General features: G+C 42.5%; 1 protein-coding gene across 18 annotated transcripts in view; it reads left to right on the top strand.

Moving 5' to 3' along the window:
- The window catches only part of cacna1g (calcium channel, voltage-dependent, T type, alpha 1G subunit), a 127,693-nt gene that overhangs the window by 75,706 nt on the left and 29,019 nt on the right, over window positions 1-22,968 (top strand). For 12 of the 18 annotated variants that reach the window (XM_086016351.1, XM_086016357.1, XM_086016356.1 and 9 more), the window contains exons 11-22: window positions 5,775-5,926; window positions 6,409-6,594; window positions 7,244-7,358; window positions 8,249-8,404; window positions 10,179-10,244; window positions 13,957-14,050; window positions 14,398-14,579; window positions 15,794-16,120; window positions 16,766-16,945; window positions 17,099-17,199; window positions 18,873-18,996; window positions 22,050-22,118. In XM_086016351.1, coding sequence (XP_085872477.1) covers window positions 5,775-5,926; window positions 6,409-6,594; window positions 7,244-7,358; window positions 8,249-8,404; window positions 10,179-10,244; window positions 13,957-14,050; window positions 14,398-14,579; window positions 15,794-16,120; window positions 16,766-16,945; window positions 17,099-17,199; window positions 18,873-18,996; window positions 22,050-22,118 — 1,752 coding nt within the window. The remainder of the gene's footprint in view (window positions 1-5,774; window positions 5,927-6,408; window positions 6,595-7,243; window positions 7,359-8,248; window positions 8,405-10,178; window positions 10,245-13,956; window positions 14,051-14,397; window positions 14,580-15,793; window positions 16,121-16,765; window positions 16,946-17,098; window positions 17,200-18,872; window positions 18,997-22,049; window positions 22,119-22,968) is intronic. The other 6 variants (XM_086016359.1, XM_086016365.1, XM_086016368.1 and 3 more) reach the window with 4 other exon arrangements.

Here is a 22,968-nt window from a genome sequence, read left to right as displayed (position 1 = left end):
ACATGTGAAACCGTGTTCCCCAGAATGACTAGACATCTATTACATGTGAGTTATGTCCAGCAACAATGTGATCCCTGACATAAAAAGTAGCCTCCTGATTAGGTGACTCATAATGGATAAAGATGCTGGGCATCCTGCGTCCTTCAAACACAGACATGTTACCCAGCAGCGCCTGAACTCTCCCTGTCAATGACATGTTGCAGAGTCCCCCTTGTCTGCTTCCTTTCTCATATAAACACACACTCGCACGAGCAAACACTCGGCTGCCGGGGAGGCGGCACACACGCCCGCTCGGTATGAGGGTAGCAAACGAGGCGAGTGCATAGAATGGAAATGCGACACTGAGATGAAGAGTGGGGGGGGGGGCTCGGTGGCTGGATAAAAAGATGATTAAATAGAGTGTTGGATAGGGATGACAGAGTGTAAGGACTTGGAGGTGAAGGGATGGAAGGGAGATTATGGGAAGAAGAGTGGAGGCAGACGGCTTGGACATGTTAGGAGAGGGTGTCTGCTTTATCTCCATACTGTTTAAGAGCACTGCCATTAACGGTGGACATGATGGAAGCGTTGCGTGTCTGCCAACTATGCAGCATAGCCCGGCAGTCTATTGACTTGGGAAGGTCTTACTTTCCCGAATTTAACATAAAAGCCTTCAACAATAACAAAAAAAAATAGCTTGCCAGGGATGGGACTTTTGATTTCCTAGGAATTGTGTAGAAGTGATTCATTATAAACTACAAATGCTAACATGGATTTATTTGAATGTGATCATTGTCTTTATAAGTAACGACATGTAATTAAATGTAATTGAGGTAAAATTGTCTCTTCACATTAATCGGTACCCAAGAAATAGTGGTTACTTTTGAAAAGTTTGATGACCCCTTATTTAAAGGGGAAGTCAACCCAAACATATTTTTTTCCAGAATATGTTTTATGCAGGCCGAGTAGTTGAAACAAGGCATTGTGTTAAATATTGCATTTGTAGAGTAAGGGTTAATCCACTTGTTTTTAGTCATCTCCGGGGGCGGCCATTTTGTCACTTCTGTCAACTGAAAATGACATCACAACTACTCAGGGCTCAGGTATCTCCGCTATCTGAGCCCTGAGACACTTTGATGTCATTTTCACTCGACACAAGTGACAGAGGTGACTAAAAAAGTGTGGATTAATACTTATTCCACAAACCCAATATTTATCAGAATGCCTTGCTTCAACTTGTGGGCTTGCATAGAACATCTTCTGGAAAAAAATTTGGGTCGACTTCCACTTTAAGGGGTGCAAATAATAGTCATCAGAACTGTTTTCCTCATATGATGACTGATGACTGAGAGACATTTTCCCCTGCTTGCAAGCAATTCATTCGTATCTTACATGTGTTTGTCACAGCCTGAAGAATGACACATTTCTCAAGACATGTTATGGTGTGATGCGCTAGCTTCTAATCTTGAAGTCTTGAAGGAAGGCTTTCGTAGCGCGGAAGACTGTGAAATTCAAATGACAGAATCATCGGAGTGATGAAAACATGCGTTCAGTTATTTCCTGATTCACTGAGATGCCAAATCACAGTCTGCCTTTACCTGGCAAGTTCTCTGTTTTTGTGGAAGTAGACACAATGTACTTTTTAAAAAAAAACCTACATCCAAATACAGATATTATTTCATGTAACTGCTTGATGAAATGAAATTGAGTGAATCCAACCACCATTTTTTGTTCAAACTGTGCATAATGTCACAGTGGCTTAGAATAATATTAAGGTCAACCGAAAAATTATCTTTCAAATAATAGTTTTTTATGTATGTAACAATCAATCATGGCTCAGCTTCAGAAAACAGCTGAGTCGTGATTGTCCGTTACGTGAGCCCTGAGCAACTGTGATGTCATTTTCAGTCGGCAGAAATGACAAAATGGCCACCCCTGAGATGGATAAAAACGGGTGGATTTAGCTTCTTAACTCATATTCCACAAATGCAATATGAATCAGAATGCCTTGTTTGGACTAGCGGAGGCACATAAAGAACAGTTTTGGGTTAACCGCCCCTTTAAAATAAAACTTCTGCTTTGTTTTTAATGACCACTTTGGCCAACTATGCTGATGTATTTTAACGTTGGTCACGATGGCTGAGCACAAAGTAATTTTTGGGCATCGACCTTTTGAGAACCCCGTATGGCGTTTGTATCTAACCAATCATTCCTCACAGTAGCCCAATCAACAAATAATCACCGAGGGAGTATATCCCCCTTTATTTCACGCTTGGAATTACTTCCGATACAGCAAGCGCACTCACTTGATTAAAACCAACACGCTCACCAAGCGCAGCGCTGCGTCATTAGCAGTCCGAGTGCGGCATTCCATTTGGATTATATCACATCAGATTAGGTGGCATCATATTAGCGCTAACCAGATTACGCTATTCCTCATCAAGCGCACTTTATCTCCTAATGTTCCCGCCGCCTCATTAGCAAGGAAACGGTCATCGAAGGAGAATTAGAAAAAAGCGAGAGCGGTTTCTCGCTTGCACGCTCGCAACATGTGTCGGCATTCATCTCTCCCTTGCTGATACTCGCACGTCAGCTGCCGTGATTGAATTAAGAAATGAATCCCCTTTGATAAGTGGAAACTCCAAACACGCTGCACGCCGAGCTGTCCAAGAAAGTGTTTTATTGTCTCACTCTTTGCGGGGATCGAGCATGATGTCGGAGGAATGTGTGATAAACAAGATAAAACAATTGCAGAGCAAAAACGCAGTGGGGAGAAGAAATAATGATCTGTTTCGCGGCCAGATTGCTGCAGTCCAAGCCTCGGCTCATAAAAGTTGTACTTCTTGTTTCTCGTTTTGGCATAGCAACCACATCTATTAAAGGGGTGTGCGCGGTCCGCGTTCGTACGCGTGGATGTGGTTTTTAAAACGTATTCGGCGGGGTTCAGCGTCGATGCCGGATTCCGCATGCAAACTTCAGGGGGACGTCAAAATCACATTTGCGACGGAAGTCCTTTGGAAGGACAGCCACCGCGATCAAGTGAACGGATGAAATCGAAAGGCAGACATTGAGGAAGAGGTTCGATGAAACAGTGTTTGATTTTCAGGAAATGGGCTACAATGGCGGCAGCTGCCGATTATGTGGGCAGATTTTTTGCCTTTTGAAGTGCAGCCAGGAAATGAAATATATGGTCCAATTTTTGCTGCAGTTGTTTGCACTTAAACTGAAGTGTCTTTCTAGGGGGTGACACATTCCACCTCTAAATCATTAACCTCCTGAAAATTACGACTCGATTCAGTCACAAAATGTGGCAACCCATTATTTCCTTGGGAAACTTTTTCATCCTGTCACTTTCTAGCATTTACCAAAATGTAAAAATGTTGAAAATGGATTTAAAAATCCATCCAGCCCTTTTCTGTAGCGCTTGTCATTAGCTTGATCTGTTAGCTGGAAAAGCCTTATAATAACATCCGAAGTAAAAAAAAAAAAAAATAATGATAATAACCCAGATAATCTACACTGTTCATTTTTAGACCCCGAAATTTACTCTGGCAATAGCAAAGGAAGTTAGCACTTCCGTTCCTGCTGTAATTTCTTTTGCAGTATGAAGCAAAAAAGCAAGTTGAGACGTTGAATTGCTCTCCGTTTATCATGCCATCTGAGCGCAGCGCGGCGTGGCGGGCAAGTCTTTGCCAGAGAACACAGAACTCCAGGTCAGACCATGAGCAAGTTTGTGTCAACACTCCATGCGTCGAAAGGTCGTCACGGCTCCAACTAGTGGTTTGCATGCCATGTTAAATATTGAGAACCACACTCATTGTTTTGCGCGTCCGTAAAGGCATGACGATTGACTTCGAAGAGATGAAACGAATGTTTCTCAAGGACTGAGAGAGATGGTGCAATATCGGGCCCTATTGTTGCATTCAGGCCTTCGGGGAGTTATGACTTAATACAATGCAACGTCTTGTCAAGACATGCTCACTCAGGTTTTTGTAGTTGGTCGATTGTTTTATATAGGCTCATTGAGTTTCAACCGTACGCATTGTGAAAAGTTTGTACCATTCAGATCCCATTTCAGTAAAGCTCAGTGTTTTATTTAACTGACTGTTCATGTGTGTGTGCTGAGATGCTGACATAATGCATGGGAGAAAAAAAAAAAAAATGTGATGTTAATCTCTGTTCTTTTTCTATGGAGGCCCATTACCGCCAGTGGAAAAAAAAAATCAATTTTTTCCATCATAGGTAAGAAGCCTGTTTCCGCCATGAGATTTTTTTTTATTTTTTGGGGGAGTTTGATGCACCGCTGGTAAAAAAAAAAAAAAAAAAAAAAAAAGCAAAAAAAAAAGGTTCACGTGCAAGCCCATCCACAGGCAAGCACCGTTTGAGCTACAAAAAGTCGCACTCAAAGGGCATGCAAAAGTTTACTTTATGAAGGTATTATTATTGCATTCTCGTATTTGACAACATGTGTTAAAATGGTGTGAGTTGTGGCCTATAGCCCATTACGTTGATGCAAAGGGTTGCACGCACTAGGTAGGTATACCTCCGGTCTCTTCAAATGCCGTCTATATCAAACATTATAAGCGGACATCGTACAATTAAGAATTTTTCTTTTTTTTCCACTGGTGGAAACAGGCTTTATTAAAAAAAAATAAAAATCAACTGGTGGAAACAGGCTTCGGCTTCTGCATTTAATTTTTATTTTTTAATGGTCGTGAATGGGCTTGTTCCAAAGTAACAAAAACATTTTTTTTTTACTGGCAGGAATGGGTGTCCATACTTTTCTATGTGTCTCCATGCTAGTTTTGAAAAATGGTGCTTACACAGTCCTGGTGTCCGGTGATTAGTCGCAGCCCACCAAGACGGACGCGATGACAACTCCCTGTGTTTACATTACGTTCTATTAACTCCTGGTTCAGCTCGGGGATGCTTAAACCGAATGTACTCATAGGGTGGAACATTTCACAACATGGATCACCCCTTCAACACCTTTCATCCTTTTTTTTTTTTTCATGTCTGTGTAAGGCGTCCAAATGTGTTTGAGTTGTGTGAACTGTTATTGGATGGAGATGAAAGGCCTCACGGTGCTTGTCTGGGGTGTTCCGCAGTCCGCAGACGCATAAGAGCATTTGGCTCTTTTCTCCTCTGGCATAATAGCCCAAACTGGCGATAGAGCTCTGATTTACATACTGTGTCGTGTTTGGATGTGCCTTGCCTTTTATCGCTTGGCTCCCTTTTCTGTCTGCTTGCTCTCGTTCTGTCTTTTTTTTTTTTTTTTTAATTCTCTATAGCACGGGCACATGCCAGTTGTTTGATGTTGTTGTGAGTGACAGCTCAATTCTCTGACGAGCTCCAAGCGGACATCCTCGGCACATTCTGCCGCGGCTTTGCGATTGGTACACATCTGTTCGGCGATGAAACAAAAGCTGAGTGTGGGCATCGTATGCAGAAAAAAAACACATTTGATTTTTTTTTTTTTTTTTTTTTTTTTTTTGTGTCCCTGGCATGGATTTTCTTTGCGTCTGTGACATAGCAGATTTCTTGTTGCATTAATGTATTGCTTCAGGCCGGTGGATTTCATGCCCATATTACCAGTGCACATATGCATATTCAGGATATCACCAGTGATGACTCGGCATTAGGGTAGGAAGCGGATGATTTTTTTTTCTGCATCATGCAATATTGCACTTCATAAAATAACATGATTTCTTTTTTGGTCCAAAATTCTCTAAATGGATGAATGGATGATTTAGCAGTTTTAATGACCCCCTTTTTTTTTTTTTTTTTTCCTCCAGCCTGACGAACTGACCAATGCCTTGGAGATCAGTAATATTGTGTTCACCAGCCTCTTCTCTCTTGAGATGCTGTTAAAAGTATTGGTCTATGGACCTTTTGGATATATTAAGAACCCCTACAACATCTTTGATGGCATCATAGTGGTCATCAGGTGAGTTGAAACCACATCTCTCCCTTTGTGTTCATCTTGTATGTAATACGTGCGTACATGAATACGGTCATGATGAAACATAATGAATGCTCTACGGTGCTTCCTTGACGAAAATGACTTTTTACTTGCGATTGCCGCAATGTAGGCGTTAGAGGGATTTTGTCGTAGATTTTGCCAACCCGATTCCAGCCCCTTAAAGGCACACATCCAACACACAAATACTACAGTCCAAACAGTGATTGCACTTTGTCAAACAAGGTTAATTTTCTTGATATTGTCTTTTATTTTCTTAGAGCGCTATTTAGCATTATTAAAAACACGTTGAAAATTTTTTTTTTGTCAATCTCCTGTTGCCTTAGTACGTTTGATGCAATGGCATGACACGCGCTAAACTGTATGTGGAGCTAACGGCTGAACCGCATTTTACGGTCAACCGCGTTGGGTCTGAGTCTAATGCGTATGGGTGTGTCGTCCTCAAATAGCGTGTGGGAAATTGTGGGTCAGCAAGGCGGAGGTTTGTCTGTGCTGAGGACCTTCCGGCTCATGAGGGTGCTGAAGTTGGTGCGATTCATGCCGGCCCTTCAGAGGCAACTGGTGGTGCTCATGAAGACCATGGACAACGTGGCCACCTTCTGCATGTTGCTCATGCTCTTTATCTTCATCTTCAGGTAAGCGGAGAGGGTTTGCATAGAAAAGAAAAAAAAGCACCAAAAAAAAGCCCGTTCTTCAGTGGAAATTCAACTGGAAATTGCGCCTTTGTCTCCAGTGACTGTGGTGGTACAAATTAATAACGAAAAAAGGAAGAAATATAAATGTTTTCTGATGGTATAAAATTGATTGAAGCCTTTTTATAACAGAGAAATGATGAACCTGGCACAGATTTCAGAACTTAATGTTAATGCGCACGATGCACTTTGTTCTCATTAAAGTATAGGATCGCCCAAGATCATGAAACATGAAAAATGTAAGTTAAAAACAAACAAATTGTCTATAGGCATATTTTTTTTTCAAAAAGGTTTGGTTAAATAATGTGTTACAACCTCAATATTAGATTTTTGGGTACCACTGCACTGACAATTGTGGGCCATCTTTTACAGCGCTCTCCATGGTGCTGACGACATCTGCAACTCATTAAACATTGACAACCAGATGACTCTCAGCTAATCAGTGTTAAGATCATTATTTTTCAGTCCAGCCAAATAATAAAAATGGTGTTCCCCATGTTGATGATTATCTGAAATAACTGCAGTAGATTTTGTTTGGTGTGAACATTCACTCGGTTCTTTCTTGCTTCTCACCATCCATCCCTCCTCTCAGCATTCTGGGGATGCATCTGTTTGGTTGTAAATTTGGCTCCGAGCGGGATGGGGACACCCTACCAGACAGGAAAAATTTTGACTCTCTTCTATGGGCTATTGTGACCGTTTTCCAAGTGAGTAGAAAGCCTTTTTTTATTTTGAATTTTATGTAATGCTTGCAAAATATTATGAAGTGAATTTCAATAATGCCTTTTTGCATTTTTATGTGTTTTATATGATATAAAATGATAATGTAGGGTGTTGTAGGGTTATGTCATTGCAAAAAAGTTTAAAAAATAATAAATAAGCACCCAAAATTGAAACCGCATGAAAGGCTTTTTCAATGCTTAAATGCAAATGATTCCCCCCCTCTAATCCGGAGCGTTAAATCAAAACATGCTGACGTGCCTTTGAGCAAATTCAATTCTTCATCCATCAGTTTTTCTGGCGGCAATTTTCCTATCGCGTGGCTTAAAAGACCATCTATCGTGAATAAATTAAACATATTCCCTCTTCAAACTTCTTAACCACACGACAGTGCAATCAGCCTTTTCTTTATGTTCACCGATCTTCTTGTGTCATGTCTCTTGGAACATGCTCAACGCAACCCTTCTCTGGGCTCTTATCATCTATGCATTATCCCCGCATAACCAATGCACGGCATTCGTCACTATGAATATAGTCATTGTTAATAATTCAAAGCTATGTCAGACGAAGGGATATGTTAAGTATCGCCGTGTCTGCAGAGCATTGCATAGGCGAGGCTGTTCAAAATGATGGCGCAAAAAAATGGATCGAACGGAAATGTAGTTGGGCCATAAAAGAAGGCGGGCTAATGTGGAGGCAAGCAATAGACACAATACCTAATACGTGACTAAATCATATGATAAGTAAAAGTTCCGTTGCCCTGCTGGGTGTCAAAGCTAAACCGCAAAAGACTGCAAAGTTTAGGCACGTCACTAGCGCATATCGCACACGCACTCATTGCGCAATGTTTGTCTCCCACCCCCTCCCTCTCTGGTAGATCTTAACCCAAGAAGACTGGAACAAGGTATTATATAACGGCATGGCATCCACAACTCCGGTCGCAGCTCTCTACTTCATTGCCCTGATGACGTTTGGTAACTACGTTCTTTTCAACCTGCTGGTGGCCATCTTGGTTGAAGGCTTCCAAACTGAGGTGAACTGTTTTGGTTTGTTTGTTTTCTTTGACAAAGATATGGCTAATATAAAGTGATGAAGAGCATCTTGTAAAAGCAAGAACCCTCCCCCTCCCCGGAAGATAGCCATAATATTCATCTTAAAGATTAATTGATTCTTTGTCCTCTCACTGTCTTTAAAGGGGGAAATCAACCCAAACATAATTTTTTCAAGAATATGTTCCCAGCAGGCCCACGAGTTGAAATTTCTGATGAATATTGCGTTTGTGGAATGTGAGTTAAGCAGCAAAATGCACCGGTTTTTAGCCATCTCAGGGGGCAGCCATTTTGTAATTTCTGTTGACTGAAAATGACATCACAACTACCCAGGGCTTATCGACCAATCACAGCTCGCCTGTTTTCCAAAGCTGAGCCGCGATTGGTCATTACCTGAGCCCTGGGTAGTTGTGATGTCATTTTCAGTCGACAGAAGTGACAAAATGGCCGCCCCCGGAGATGGCTAAAAACGGGTGCATTTTGCTGCTTAACTCTTATTCCACAAACACAATATTCATCAGAAATTTCAACTCGTGGGCCTGCTGGGAACATATTCTTGAAAAAAATGTTGGGGTTGACTTCCACTTTAAGGTCTGATTAGTTCTTCACACAACTAAAGTGAAAAGGACACCAATGTTGATTTCTATGTGATTTATCAAATGGAATCTTGTCAAAGTTGTCATTCTGTGGCACCAGTTTATGCCCATGGGCATATTTTCCACATCAGCTTTAATTAATGTTGCACTCAACAGTGTGAGTCAATCAAACATCGCAACAGCTGCAGACAGTCAATCTTTTTCTTCTTAACCGCCACCTATCAACTGACTCCTTACCTAAAGCTCAATATTCATTGCCAATGCAGTCTACGTAATTCGTTCTTTTGCCGTCATAGAAATGTTTTCAGTTCAAAAAAAAAAAAAAAACACACACACACACACAGAATGTAGAGGCCTTAGTTCTCTTTGTCTTCAGCACTCTTTTTATTTTGGTTTTTCAAGTTCACATCGCTCTTTGAAAGTTTATTTTTAAACTGCCAAACTTCCCTCGCGTTGCTGTTGCTAGGTAACCAGCCGCTGAATGATGTGAGACAACAGAAGCGAGATGTAAGACACAAAAAAAAAAACCACACACATATTAATCGCTTTGGACATATTCTCCGAGTTATCAAACTGAAATGGACGGCATCGCGCATTGTCTGCTGTCTAGCCGTACTTTTAGTCCGATGTCCGGTATCCACTGCAGCCGAGTGCAAATGTCTAACGTGACCATATTCAATACACGCTGTGCATACATTAGTAAACGCACATCAACTTGAATCCTGCATATGATGACGCATGGATGCTAAAAGCATGTTTTTAACAATGCAACGCTGCGCTGCAACGGGCCAAACACATTTTTTTGTCTGTAAAGATCATATTCTGGCTGTGTTCGGAGCAAATGGAACACAGACCATGGCTGTCCACTTCACTGTTACTCTCTGACCTCCTTGCTTTCCTGTTATTGAGTCTGCGAATGGTCCAGTGCAGCTCATTTTCTCGACCGGGAAAAAACGGCTGCCGCGCCTTTCTCGGCATGGTGACCTGAGAATGTTGCGACGAGGCTGAATGAATCTCCTTCAACTTGCCGTCTGCTCTTGCCTACTGCTGTGGTGCCTCTCACTTCTGTGCTTTCCCTCCCCCGCCCCCAACCCCGCCTCCCCCGCCCTCCCGGCGCGCGCCTCCCTCACCTGTGTCGCTGCACCAATCGCTTCCAATGTAGGAAGTGACCAAGCGGGAGGACTTGCATGCCCAACTGAGTCTAATTCAGCTGCCTGTCGATGCCGGGGTATGTACGGTAAAGCATGGCAGCGCCCTTATCTTGCCCCTCCCTTTGCTCAAATAACAGCCCTCCCCCGATTTTCCTCTCTGCCTTCCCCCAGTTTACCTGTTCCCCCTCCCCATCCCCTTGGAGGCTTTGCAGATCCGTCACATATCTTTCCAATTCCACAGCCTGATGGTCCACTGCAAAAAAAAAAAAAAAAAAAAAATTATAATAATAAATCTTGAAATGATAACTATGCATGAAGTCAGAGCAAAGCACCAGTTGGGGTGCTAGTGGTGTTTAATAATTTATTTGGGGTAATAAGAGAAAGAAATAGAAATTGAAATGTTGGCGTAATGGCCTCGCATGACATGCCAATATTTTCTCCACTTAATTATAATGATAATAATAATTTTCAAAACAGAGAACTCCGGAAGCAGAGCTACGGTTAATTTTCTGCGTCAACAAAAAGAGAGGAGAACGGAATTTTGTCTCTTGCTTTGATGAGTCATCGCTGCCAAAAATGAATATCCGTCTGCCTGATGAAATAATAATAATAAGAACAGGAGAAGAAAAAGTTAAACAACAAATATCATAGAGATGACCAATACAAAAATATCACATGTACTGCTATTCACAAACTGAAAATTGAGTTGTATTTTTTTTTTATATATATATATATATATTGAAACTTTTAATATTATTTGGAAATTGAGCATAGGCTATTCTTGAGTGCTTTTCAAGCTTTGATATGAAGATGTGTCACGCCTCAAAGTGCTCCAACCCCCCCCCCCCCCCCCCCCCCCACCCCCCCGGCCGCCTGCATGCCGCCCGTCCTGCTAACCGCGGTCGTGAATGATTGCTCCAAATCAGTTTGGGAGAATCAACCCCATGCTTAAACACTTGCATCACTTTACTGTGTGCACGTTTTAGTTTTGTTTTTTTTCTACTTTTCAAAACAGCATTAAAACTCACTTTGATTGCTTACCTCCCACCAGCCCTCTACCCTGCTCCTCTTTTTAGCCGGAGGGTGAGCTCACTGCAGCAAAGCTGGCTGCCGACGAGCTCCCTCTTAGTCTCTTATTATATTAGGCTGCAGGTACGGACGTAAAGTGAAGAGGAGAGAGGGTGCCAGCTTACTGGGAGGTCTGAGCACTGCTGGATATGTAAATGCGGCAGGTCGAGAGGATGCAAGCTAATAAAGGGTGCGGGGCAGTAGGGGGAATCAAGTCTGTTTACATTAGGTCTGCTAAATGTGCTCTTTGAAAAGCAAATCGTGGTAATCCTTCTACATCCACTAGTGAACACCATAGTTTGGGCACTTTTTATTTTTTTTTTTTTTAAATCCTATTTATACAAAAGAGTGCACTCTAGCATAAATTTGGGGGTTCCACGATACATTTTGCAGGTAAATCTAACGAACAAATATTAAGTTTGTGTGCATTAATGTTATAATACGCTCACTGCTTATTGAAATGTAAATCCGGTTGAGATATAAAAACAAGGAAAAAAAAAAATCAGAGAGCTGAAGGTGTTTAAAGTTCTATTGATGGCTCGTTGAACCACTGTTAGCTTGCGTAAGGAAATTCTACATTCACAATCCACCCTTTGTGTGTAGTTTTTATGTGAATTGAGTTGGCATGTAACACAGCAATTAATTTCGGAGGGGGGGGGGGGGGGGGGGAACTTCTCCGAAGAATCGTACCCCTGCCAATTTTGGCTGGAAAGTTTCCGCATCGCGTTTAGGAAGAAACCTATTCTGGAAAACACACAAGCAATTACTGTACTTCCTTCTATCAACATCCATCTGCCACGTGGAGCCGTTTTGATGCCAGGTAATTGAGATCCTCCTGTGAGCTGCTGGTGTCTTTTAATGTTTGGCTATCTACAGCAGGTCTGGTCTGGCTTATCTCCTGCTCCAGCCACCATGCCCGAATTGGCAGATAAACAAACTGTCTAAACATCCCTGCTATTTCATCACCAAGGATTCCCCTCAAGACACACGCACACACACGCACACACATACGTTCCTTTACCTGGCCTCCCACCGTTGCACCCAACCAACATCATGTCCACCTGCTGATTCCACCATCGATGCATGTGCGTTTATTATTCCCTGAGTATTAAATCAGGTTTATTCACACTGAATGAAACTCTGATTGTGCCGTTCACCAGTCATGACATCTACTAAAGACTAAAGACTCTAAAAATAGTTGAGTTAAAAATAACACAATTTTGGGTCAAAAATGGACCGATCTACAACTTGGGTCAAATTGACCCAAGTTCCTCCTGTTTTTGCAAAACCCAAAAATTGGTAGTTTTGTACAAAACAACCACCCAAATTGGGATGTTTTGTACAAAACAACGCAAGAATGTGGGTCAAATTGACCCACAATTTTGGGGCAAAAATGGACCGAACCACTAATTGGGTCAATTTGACCCACTTTCTTGCGTTGATTTGTACAAAAAAAATCCCAATTTTGGTGGTGCTCATTCCAGCTGAATGCACACTCTAAAAACAGTTGGGTTAAAGATAACACAATTTTGGGGCAAAAATGGAGCCGAACCACTAATTGGGTCAATTTGGCCCACTTTCTTGCAATTTTTTGTACAAAACTGTCTAATTTAGGGGTTGTTTTGTACAAAACTACCAATTGTTTGGGTTGTTTGAAAGTTGGGGCAAATTGACCCAAGCAGTCGATCAATTTTTTACCCAAAATTGCGTTATTTTTAACCCAAGTGTTTTTAGAGTGTAGAATAACAATGGGTAGTAATGTCAAGCGACAGCAATACTAAATTTATAATAATAAATTGTGATTCGAGACACATTCAACAATGCCATGTGCTGAGCCAAATGTACAGTTTCATATGAAAATTCATTCATCCATTGTGTAGCTGTACTTATAGGGTTAAAAGCATTTCAAGTGGAAATACAGTACAAGCCCCTGACTGGCTCTGACACCCCTCCCCACCCCAACCCGCCCCAATGTTATGATAATCAGATGCAGAAATTTGAGCAAAATTTCAAGCGCAGAACATCCCAAGGACCTCTTTCCTTGATTAGGCCCCTGGTCCTTTAGCAATCTTCGCCGAATTTTGTCACACTCCACCAGTCCGGGGAAATCAGGAAATCGGTGAGAACATGTAAATGAGTGCTTCAGTTGAGCCCCAAAATAATATGTAGCTGCAATGCTCTCACACGCAGGAAGGATAAATAAAGTCATTTGTTCGAGAATGCAATAAGCTCGTGAATGAAATGAAAATGTGACATTTACGTCAGGCAAATGTTCAAGTTCTCTGGCCTATTGACACTTTTTGCCAGCAGTGAGAATATTGAAGGAATTGACATAGTGAGGCATTGCTCGCCCCACCCCCTCCATGCATGCCACTCTTATTGTGTTTCAGTGTTTTTTCAGCCAACTATTTTGCATGCGTACACAGTGTTGTTGATCAACGGACTCCCTCTTTCCTGTTTGTCTCGTGAACTCTGCGAGCACAGAGGTGGCACCTTCACCTGCCTGTTCGCAGACTGTAGCGTTGCCTCCGGTGACTGATCCCATGGTCACATCTAACCCATCATGGAATCCGGTGACCCGAACAAAGCTCAGCTGGGATCAGCACCGAGAGGCAACGTCAGACCGCCACATTCTGATCAGTTATGATTGAAATGAATTTATTGACATTTGGTTTCCCTCTAAATTGTGTGTATGTGTGTGTGTGTCTGTTTGTGTCAAAGGGTGATGCTTCTAAATCAGGCTCAGAGATTGATTCCTGCGCACGCAGTATGGAGGACGTTAACGGCAGCAAGAGGGATTTATCAGCCTCTGCAGGTGAGCCGAGCCAATTTGCATGTCAGCGATGGTCTAAAGAAATGCAATAACTGCCCGTATTGTAGTCTCGACCGCATATAAACAAAAAACAACAAGAAAGGCATCGTGGTCCGGAGCCGAATACACATCTTCAAGCCTGTATTTGGGAGATTAGTGTATTCTCTCCCACACGTCCCTGATGATGAATGCACCTCTGAAATTTCCATTCGGCTGAATAACAAATGTTATGTAACGCGGCGACGGTGTGCCCAAGTGACACCCGCCCGCCTTTTCCCAATGGAACGTCTGTGTCATTTTAGACCCCAACTTTTCTCCTTCATTCCCCGTATCGCTCTCTCTTTTACTAGTAGTACCCGTAAACGGTCATGTGGATCTGAAGAGCAGCCTGACTCCTCCCCTGATTACCCACACGGCAGCCACTCCAATGCCGATACCGAAGTTACCCATTACGGGCGAGCCCATCCAGAGCTACGAGTCCCGCCGAGGCAGCAGCGTGTCCGTGGACCCAAACTCCTTTGACAAGTCACCGGTTTGTGTCAAAAGCCACTTCATGTACTATTATATGCTTTACACTGACTCACTTTTTGTAGTGGTCGTACTGGTGCGCCCAACTTTTTTTTTTTTTTATTGCATTTTAGGTGCAACCAAATTTACCACTGCATCGCATTCAACACCACAGTTGTGTAAATATTGACTGCTCAACAATAACGAACAATCTGGTCATCCTAAAGTTCCTAAATTAAAAAAAATATATATGAACATCCTCCTCTTTAAATCCTCCCGTATGATGCTAATACAGGACTTAACGATTGTTTTAAGTGCAACAAAGGCAACGGCAGATCTAACCAATAAAAAAGCAGACATCATTTGTAGTGTAGATGACAGGTTAAACTGATTTTTAAAGAGATGTCAACCGAAACATCTTTTTTTCAAGAATATGTTCTATGCAGGCCCACCAAGTAAAAACAAGGCATTATGATAAATATTGCGTTTGTGGAATAAGTGTTAATCCACCCGTTTTTAGCCATCTCTGGGGGCGGCCATTTTGTCACTTCTGTCGGCTGAAAATGACATCACAACTACCCAGGGCTCAGGTAACGATGAGCCATGATTGGTCGTTACCTGAGCCCTGAGTAGTTGTGATGTCATTTTCAGTCGACAGAAATGACAAAATGGCCGCCCTCTGAGATGGCTAAAAACGAGTGGATTAACTCTTATTCTACAAACGCAATATTTATCAGAATGCCTTGTTTTTACTTGGTGGGCCTGCATAGAACATATTCTTGAAAAAAAGATGTTTGGGTTGAGTTCCACATTAATAAAAGTTACTGTTACAACAAGAGGGACACATTTTTTCAGGAGTTGTTACAGCAAGGCAACGCATTCCAATCATCTTTGTCGTGAATAAATGGACTTGTGACAGGAATTTAATTAATTTCAGCGTGTCATAATGATTGATGGTTATAAATGAGTTAACCCAGCTGGACAACCACTGCCGACTCATTTCTGTCATTCAGTTTCTTTTCATTTTGATGAGATGATGATTGACAGATTAACTGACTAAGTAATTAATGAGAGCTTTGTAGAACGTGCAAGCATATCCACTTCAGCTCTTGACCGTCAATCCAATCCTGAATCTCAATTCCATACATGTCACGCCAATCCAAGCACATAAAGCATACTTGTATGTTTTCATCTCAGCCTCATAAGACTCTTTTTTGTTTTTTTTTTTTTAACCTAAAGACCAGTGCCCGGAGCGCTTCGCCTTATGCACATTGGAGCACCGGCAGTGGCCGCAACAGCCGGCGATCTAGCTGGAACAGCCTCGGTCGCGCCCCGTCCCTCAAACGTCAGAAGCGGCAATCTGGGGAGCGGCAGTCGCTTTTATCAGAAGAGGGCGGCTCGAGCTCCGAAGAAGGCGAGGGAGGAGGCGGATTGTTGGAGGAGGATGACGCCTCCTTGGCCAGGACGGACTCAATGTCGCAGTCACGGAGAGCGCCGTGTCACCGGAGGATGGAGTCGATAGAGACGCGGAGCTCCATGGATTTGCCCCCCGATGCTCTCCTGCAGGTACATGCTTCCTGTTCAAAACATCACAACCTCTTCAAAATGTCAACCGAGATGTTTCACTTGACAAACCTAGCTGAAACTAGGCTGTCAACAAATCCTATGAGAAGTCACACTTACATTAAAAGGAAGTCAACTTAAAAAAAAGAATATTTTCTATGCGCCTCCACTAGTCTAAATACGGTATTCTGATTAATATGACATTGATGGAATATGATTTAAGCAGCGAAATTCACACATTTTTAGCCATCTCAGGGGACGGCCATTTTTGAAACTTTTTGTCAACTGAAAATGACATCACTGTTGCTTAGCTAGCAACCAATCATGGCTCAGTTTTAGAAAACAGGTGACACGTGATTGGTCATTACCTGAGCAACTGTGATGTCATTTTCAGTTGACAGCGAGTGACAAAATGGCCGCCCCCTTAGATGCATAAAGGTGGATTTTACTACTTAATATATTCCCCAAACATAGCAATCAGAATTCCGTGTTTAGACTAGCGGGGCTGCATAGAACATATTATTGTAAAGATTTTTAGGGGGTTGACTTCCCTTTTAAGACAAATGGTTAACATCTTTTATCAACATTTTTCATGTTAGCTCCTAATACACACACACAGTTCCTTATCCTGGTCTTCTGCTCACGTAGGTTCCATACCTGTATCGCTCAGCTAGCATGCACAGCTCTAGACCGCCTTTACCGGGTACCTTCCGGCCTACAGAGCATAGCGACTGCAATGGGAAGGGCACGCCCTCACTCTTGGCTCCCGCACATGTCTCATTGGAGGAGAACACGGAAGAGGAAAATGCTGAGGAAGACTCCAATCTGGTTTGTGTCGACAAACTTGTTGTTTGTAGCTTGTTGTGTGCTAAATGTTTTCCTCTTTCCCTATTTTAGAGCAGAGTCATACATACATATACATATATATATATATTTTTTTTTGGGTTACATGAATAATGAAGACACTGCGTGTTCCCGCAGGGTCGACTTGCCAGATTGTTTCGCTGGCTGGAAAAGAAACAACCCGAGTGGTGTCGACAAAGAGACACCTGGTCGCTCTACCTCTTCTCTCCGGAGTCAAGGTAGATCTCGTACTTCACTTTTGTCCGTGCATAATCGACTCTGTCATATCCTCAGTTGTTTGTGTTGTTTTTCGCCAAAGTAGTTGCAACTTTACAGCTTTGCGTTGTAGGTTAGACTCTTTCTGAATGTTTACTTTTTTCCGTCAGGGAAACAAGTGTAAACTGCTTATGAATGCAGGGAAAAGCTGATAACTCAGCCCTCCACTTGACAAGAAGGATTTCACATTGCATCTGATTGACATCGTATGCTTTTGATTTCAAAGAGCGTGCAGCGTTTTTTTATTTATTTTTTTTTATTTTACTCTGCTTCCAAAATCATTTTATATTCCGTTCCAAATTCTTACTTCTGAGGCATCTTTCATCCGTCCGTTTCTGCCATGTCAGGGGTGAGAAAGCAGGAGCAAAGGGAGTTTCTCTTTCAAAGCGCTGCGTGTTATCTCAGTCACGTGCAGAATCCGTTGCCCTCTTTCCCTCCCTCCACCGCATCCTCTTTCTTCACGCCTCCTCCCCCTCCTGGGGCTTTAATCCGTCTCTCGCTGCAGCATGTTTCGGGCCACCGAGGATGAAGGCCGCAACAAGTAACGCAGTGGCCCCTGGTGCAAACACAGCATCACAACATTCCCATTTGAAGTAATTATATTTAACAAATGGCTTAAAAGCATCTGTTTCTGGGTTACATGCTTTATTTGCACTCAGTCAGCACCGTTGACTTGTTGTAAAACGCTCAAGATAAGCCAAACAAAAAAACACATTTTCAAATGGTTCTTAGTGAGCAAGTAAAAGAAATTGAAGTTACGAGCTCTAGAATGGTGGCAGCAAAGTTCACACCAACGCAGCAGCTGGGCAGATTTTACTATTGTTCATAAAAAGTTCTAAAAAAGGCTTCAAGCTCTTTATTGTCACTTCCAGTTGATGTTGACTGTAAAAGCAAACCACATTAATGCTCCCACAAAAGTCTGCAATCTTAATTCAAACACATCTCCAAACGCTGTCGATGTAACCACGCCGATGTTGCAGTCATTGTAAACATTCTTTTATGATTGTTCCACTGCCATCCGCCCTTTTCAGTTCAATTGAACCATCCTGGATCGTTCTGAACAAAAAAGGAATTGTTAGCGATTGTTAAAGGAGACCGCAGCTATTTGTCTCTATCAAAGGGAAATTAGCCTAGCAAGCTTGTATGCGGCATGAATTATGATCAGCCAGATGACGCGGATGCTCACTCGGGCTTAGCAACTTGACACAATTGTGCCTCTGTTGCCAAATAAAGTTGTAAATCCACATCTAAGCCTCGCAGTTTTGGACGTCAATGGACACTGGAGCAGTAATCAAAGCCGATTTGTTGCAATTTCATCCAACACGGTGTTGTAATGTAAACCTCTTATTTCTTATTGTTTGGAACTTAAATATAGTTCTGTTTAATGTGGGCTAATGGAAGTCTGGTCTAATTAATGAGTCTTAATTCTACTGAAATAGTTCTTTCCAAAATCGTTGTCCGAAACGCTCTTTCAACTGGTCATCCGAAATGCTGCTACATTCTTGCAATCGCAGGGTCTGTTTTTTTTTTTTTTTTTTTTTTTTTTTACTTTATCAAACATGATTTGCTATTGTCATGCTGGTCTTTGTAAATCGACTCTTTGTAGCTACATATGGTCTATGTTGCCCTTTGACAGGTTTCGTTTTGCGTGCAAAAAGATCATCCACCACAAGATGTTCGACCATGTGGTGCTGGTTATCATCTTCCTCAACTGCATTACCATCGCGATGGAGCGGCCTCGCATCGACCCCACCAGTGCTGTGAGTCTGGACAAAGACTGCGTAAAACTGTCAGCGTGAAAAATGATATATACTGGAAAAAAGAAAAACATGCGCGTTGGGATCATCATCAATACTCATGAGACGGGGCGGGGGGGGCGGGGGAGTTTCGTCCTGATGCAGAATCTCTTCTGCATCCCGTGAGGCAAAGTATATGAAATGTGATTTCAATTGCTACCAAATTCCTGAATCATGTCACTTTGTAATTGAAACATTACGACTTAAGAGCCTCCATGCACATAATAACAAATAATCAAAGGAACGGGCCCACACTCACCATTTTTTCATGGCGAATTATCGAGATGTCAAACTTTGACGCTACGGCATCGGCAAAAATGCTTTGCAATCGAGCGTAGTAAATCCGACGTAGTTGTCTACCTTTATTTGGATGAAATCCCTCGTCAGAGTTCGTCAAAAAAGTCATCAAGTTACGACAGACATATCCACCAAGTTTTGTGCTGATCGGTCGAACCGATTTTTGGCAGATTTTTTTTCTTTCTAACAATCCAAGGGGCATTACCGAGTAACTTTTGTGGGGGTTTTAGGTTTTAGTAGTTTTAGTTTATTTCTTGACACAGAGCCAGGTCAGCATTACAAATAAGAATCTGTTCTCAATTGCTTTACCTGGATAAATGAAATCAACTCAACTTTAGACATAAAGTTCTATCACAACAGTCATTTCCTCCTCCTCCTCCTCCTCCTCATTTTTTTTTCTTTTCCAGCAATCGCTGCAGAGCACAGTCTAGCCGTTTTGTACATAAAGACAATAATTATCTCTGTGATTATTATTGTTCTCCCGAGTGAGCGAGGTGTTCCGCAGATAGCTTTGATTGTGGTTTGGTCTCAGCGGATCGCGCCGTTATTCCCGTTTTGTTTCCGAACCGCAGAGGAGACTGCGCTGTCGTAACGGATTCAATTATCTTTGTGCTGCCGTACGTGGCTAATGTCCAGGAAAGGGGATGTTGAACACATGGAAGCTGCCCCATAAGGCCACCGGGGCACATCGGAGCCAAGGCATTTGCTTATGCAAATGATTCGTCTGCAAACGCACAATGTCCACAGTCCAAGTCGTGCTGACACATTCGCATTTGAGAGCGTTGCTTTCGGATGGATTCTGTCAGATCACGGGTGAGGCCATTACATAAATGCGATGACATGGAGGAGGCGGCGGCAAACATCCGAAAGCCAAATCGGAGTCATTACGCTGTCTGTAAAAATCTCATTTGCTTGGGTGGCAGTGGCGTGAGCTGTTTTTTTTTTGTGTGTGTGCGTGCGTGTGTGTGTGCGGGTTTTAATAAATTAATCATGGCAATTCAGAATCTATTGTTTGGCTATGTGAAACCAAACATGCATAATGTATGAGTTAGTAGATTTTTGTCTCAGCCCTAATCCCAACCAAACAAAATCTAACAAATTCGATATTCAGTCATTAAACAGAAAGTCAACCCAAACATATAATTTTTTCAAGAATATGCTCCCAGCAGACCCACTAGTTGAAACAAGGCATTCTGATAAATATTGCATTTGTGGAATAAGAGTAAATCCACCCGTCTTTAGCCATCTCAGGGGGCGGCCATTTTTGTCACTAGTGGGCCTGCTGGGAACATATTGAAAAAAAAAAAATGTTTTGGTTGATATCCTCTTTTAATTAAGACGTCATGAATCTCTTTGGGATCAAATGTTTTTAGTCACAACACTTGATAAAGGAAGCGATGGGGGGATGATACCACTTATTATTTTACATGACTGCCAATTGAGCAACAGGACAATGCATCCATGCGCCGGTATCTAAACCGAATTAAAACATCTCCGATGATCTCCAATTTGATCACTTCATTTTCAGAACCCTCGTTATCACACTGCAGATTTAAACAGGAAGAGTCGGTCCACACAAATTTTTCCACAAGCTTCCTGCTGTAAGTGTGGGAATCATTTTGAATTGAGGCTCAGCAAAACCGGCATTAAAGTTGTTCCAGATTCCAAGATATATCTTAAATTTTACCAGAGTGGAGCTGTAGCAATTCCAGCAGATTACCTTTGGCAAGTGAGTTATGGGGCATCGTAACTCTGCGCACAAGTCATCACTTTCAAAACCAGGTCAGGCTAAAATGAGCACTTCATCATCATCGTCTACCGCATAGGACTGGAATCAAAGCAACAGTCGGAAACAAATTCTTTGTCTGTTTTAACTTATGGCTTCCTCCTCGAACCTCATCGTGGCGGCGGGATCTTTGTGTCCCCAGATCGTCGTATTTCAGGTATCTGGGGTGGTCTAACCCCTGCTAGAATCACCCGTGTCAAACAAGTCTACGTGTCCTTGTCTATATTCCATGTCCAAAAGGATCGGCGCAAAATACCTCGATAAATAAATTCGTCATTCCTCCGGGCTCGCAGTATTAGGCTGAATGGCTGCTGTCAAGCCAGGAATGTGTGAATCGTCTTAGCGAGCGAGTCTTCCCAGTGAGGTCATGCCAAACATTCCCAGAGTCTTGAGCAGGACTGCCGCGGTCTGTGTCAGTGCGCGTGACGCCGTCTTCCTCCGAGCTTCTGCGATGGCCGACGGAGGCCGTGGGAAAGGCGACCACCTACACACGCTTGCAGACATTGAGACTCAGAGATGTCGGCTAGGGTCACCGAGTCTTCCCAGATAGAAAGGAATTAGGTTAAATAAGCAGCTTGTGAAGGAGTCTTATTTGTGAACTGCTTGTTTTCTCCACTTTAGTACTTTAGGAGCGCAGTCGGAAGGGCTCCCATCGCTTCCCATCCCACTCCACGAGCATTTAGGCATGCTGCCTCTAGGCAGGAGGCAGTCTCGGGAGCATCTGTATTGTAAACAAATAGACGTCAAATCCTCCATTTTGCTAGCAGAGTTAAGATTAGTGTAAAGGGGAAAGTTTGCTCTTTCCTTCCGGCCGTAATTTGGAAGCGCAATGGATTTCTTGCGAGATGTTTTTATGAAGTGTTTCCTCATTCACTGTGTTGTGACTCTAGCCATTTAAAACTGGACATAAAGTGTATTATTTCGCCCCTGACAGGAACGGATCTTCCTAACGTTGTCCAACTACATCTTCACAGCAATCTTTGTGACTGAGATGACTATAAAGGTAAATCTGTCTGTCTTTTCTGTTGTTTACCTTACAACACTGACTTCTGCTAGATTGTTATCGGCTGAAGATTTCATCGATCGGACAACTGAGGCCCGGAATCATATTCCCGGAGCCCCTAAAATAATGTGACAGGTTTATTTTGTCATCGATTTGCCTCAAATGGAGAAAGCAGGCTGAAAGCACTCAAACATTCATCGAATTTTTATCAGCCCGATACGCATATATGTTTATGTTAATACTAAATCGCGCAACGAGGGAGATTGCGGAGCTGAAATGGGAGAAAGCCAGTGAGTGAGGTCAAACATACAAATTACACGCAGGATATGCACACACCCTTTCAGTGCCGTTAAATCACATTGGCAGGATTCAAACGGCACAGCTTGCCAAAGTTCATGTGTGTCACTCATTCATTGGCCGCGTCTCTATTTTTGGGCGCCGTGTGATGACTTGGCACACAAATATTAGGCCTGAGCACTCCCTCACACAAATGTACACACAGCTCGACTTGTGAAGTGATTCCTGCATCGATGTTGTTCCAATTCGGACAGGGGTTGAAGTTGCCTGACAAACAAAATGCACCCGCTATCTCGCCACGTATATTTGTGTACTTGTAATATAAATAGGCTGCCCTCAATTGGAGTTCTCTTTCTTTTCAAATGTATTCCGATCAAAGCAAAGGGGTCAAGTAAGACGGTTGTTGAGGTCAACGGTTGTGCGTATGCAGCCTCTTTACCCGGTCAAAAGTTCCATTGAGTCGTCCGCAACTTTGAGTAGAAGGAAAGAAAGAAGCTCTTTGACGGATATTCATACATTATTCATAAACAATATGTATATGCAACGCATTGAT

Source organism: Filicampus tigris, chromosome 19 (assembly GCF_054856515.1).
Source record: "Filicampus tigris isolate MCC_2025a chromosome 19, RoL_Ftig_1.0, whole genome shotgun sequence".
Classification (NCBI taxonomy): domain Eukaryota; kingdom Metazoa; phylum Chordata; class Actinopteri; order Syngnathiformes; family Syngnathidae; genus Filicampus; species Filicampus tigris.
This window is presented reverse-complemented; position numbering and strand designations above follow the sequence as displayed.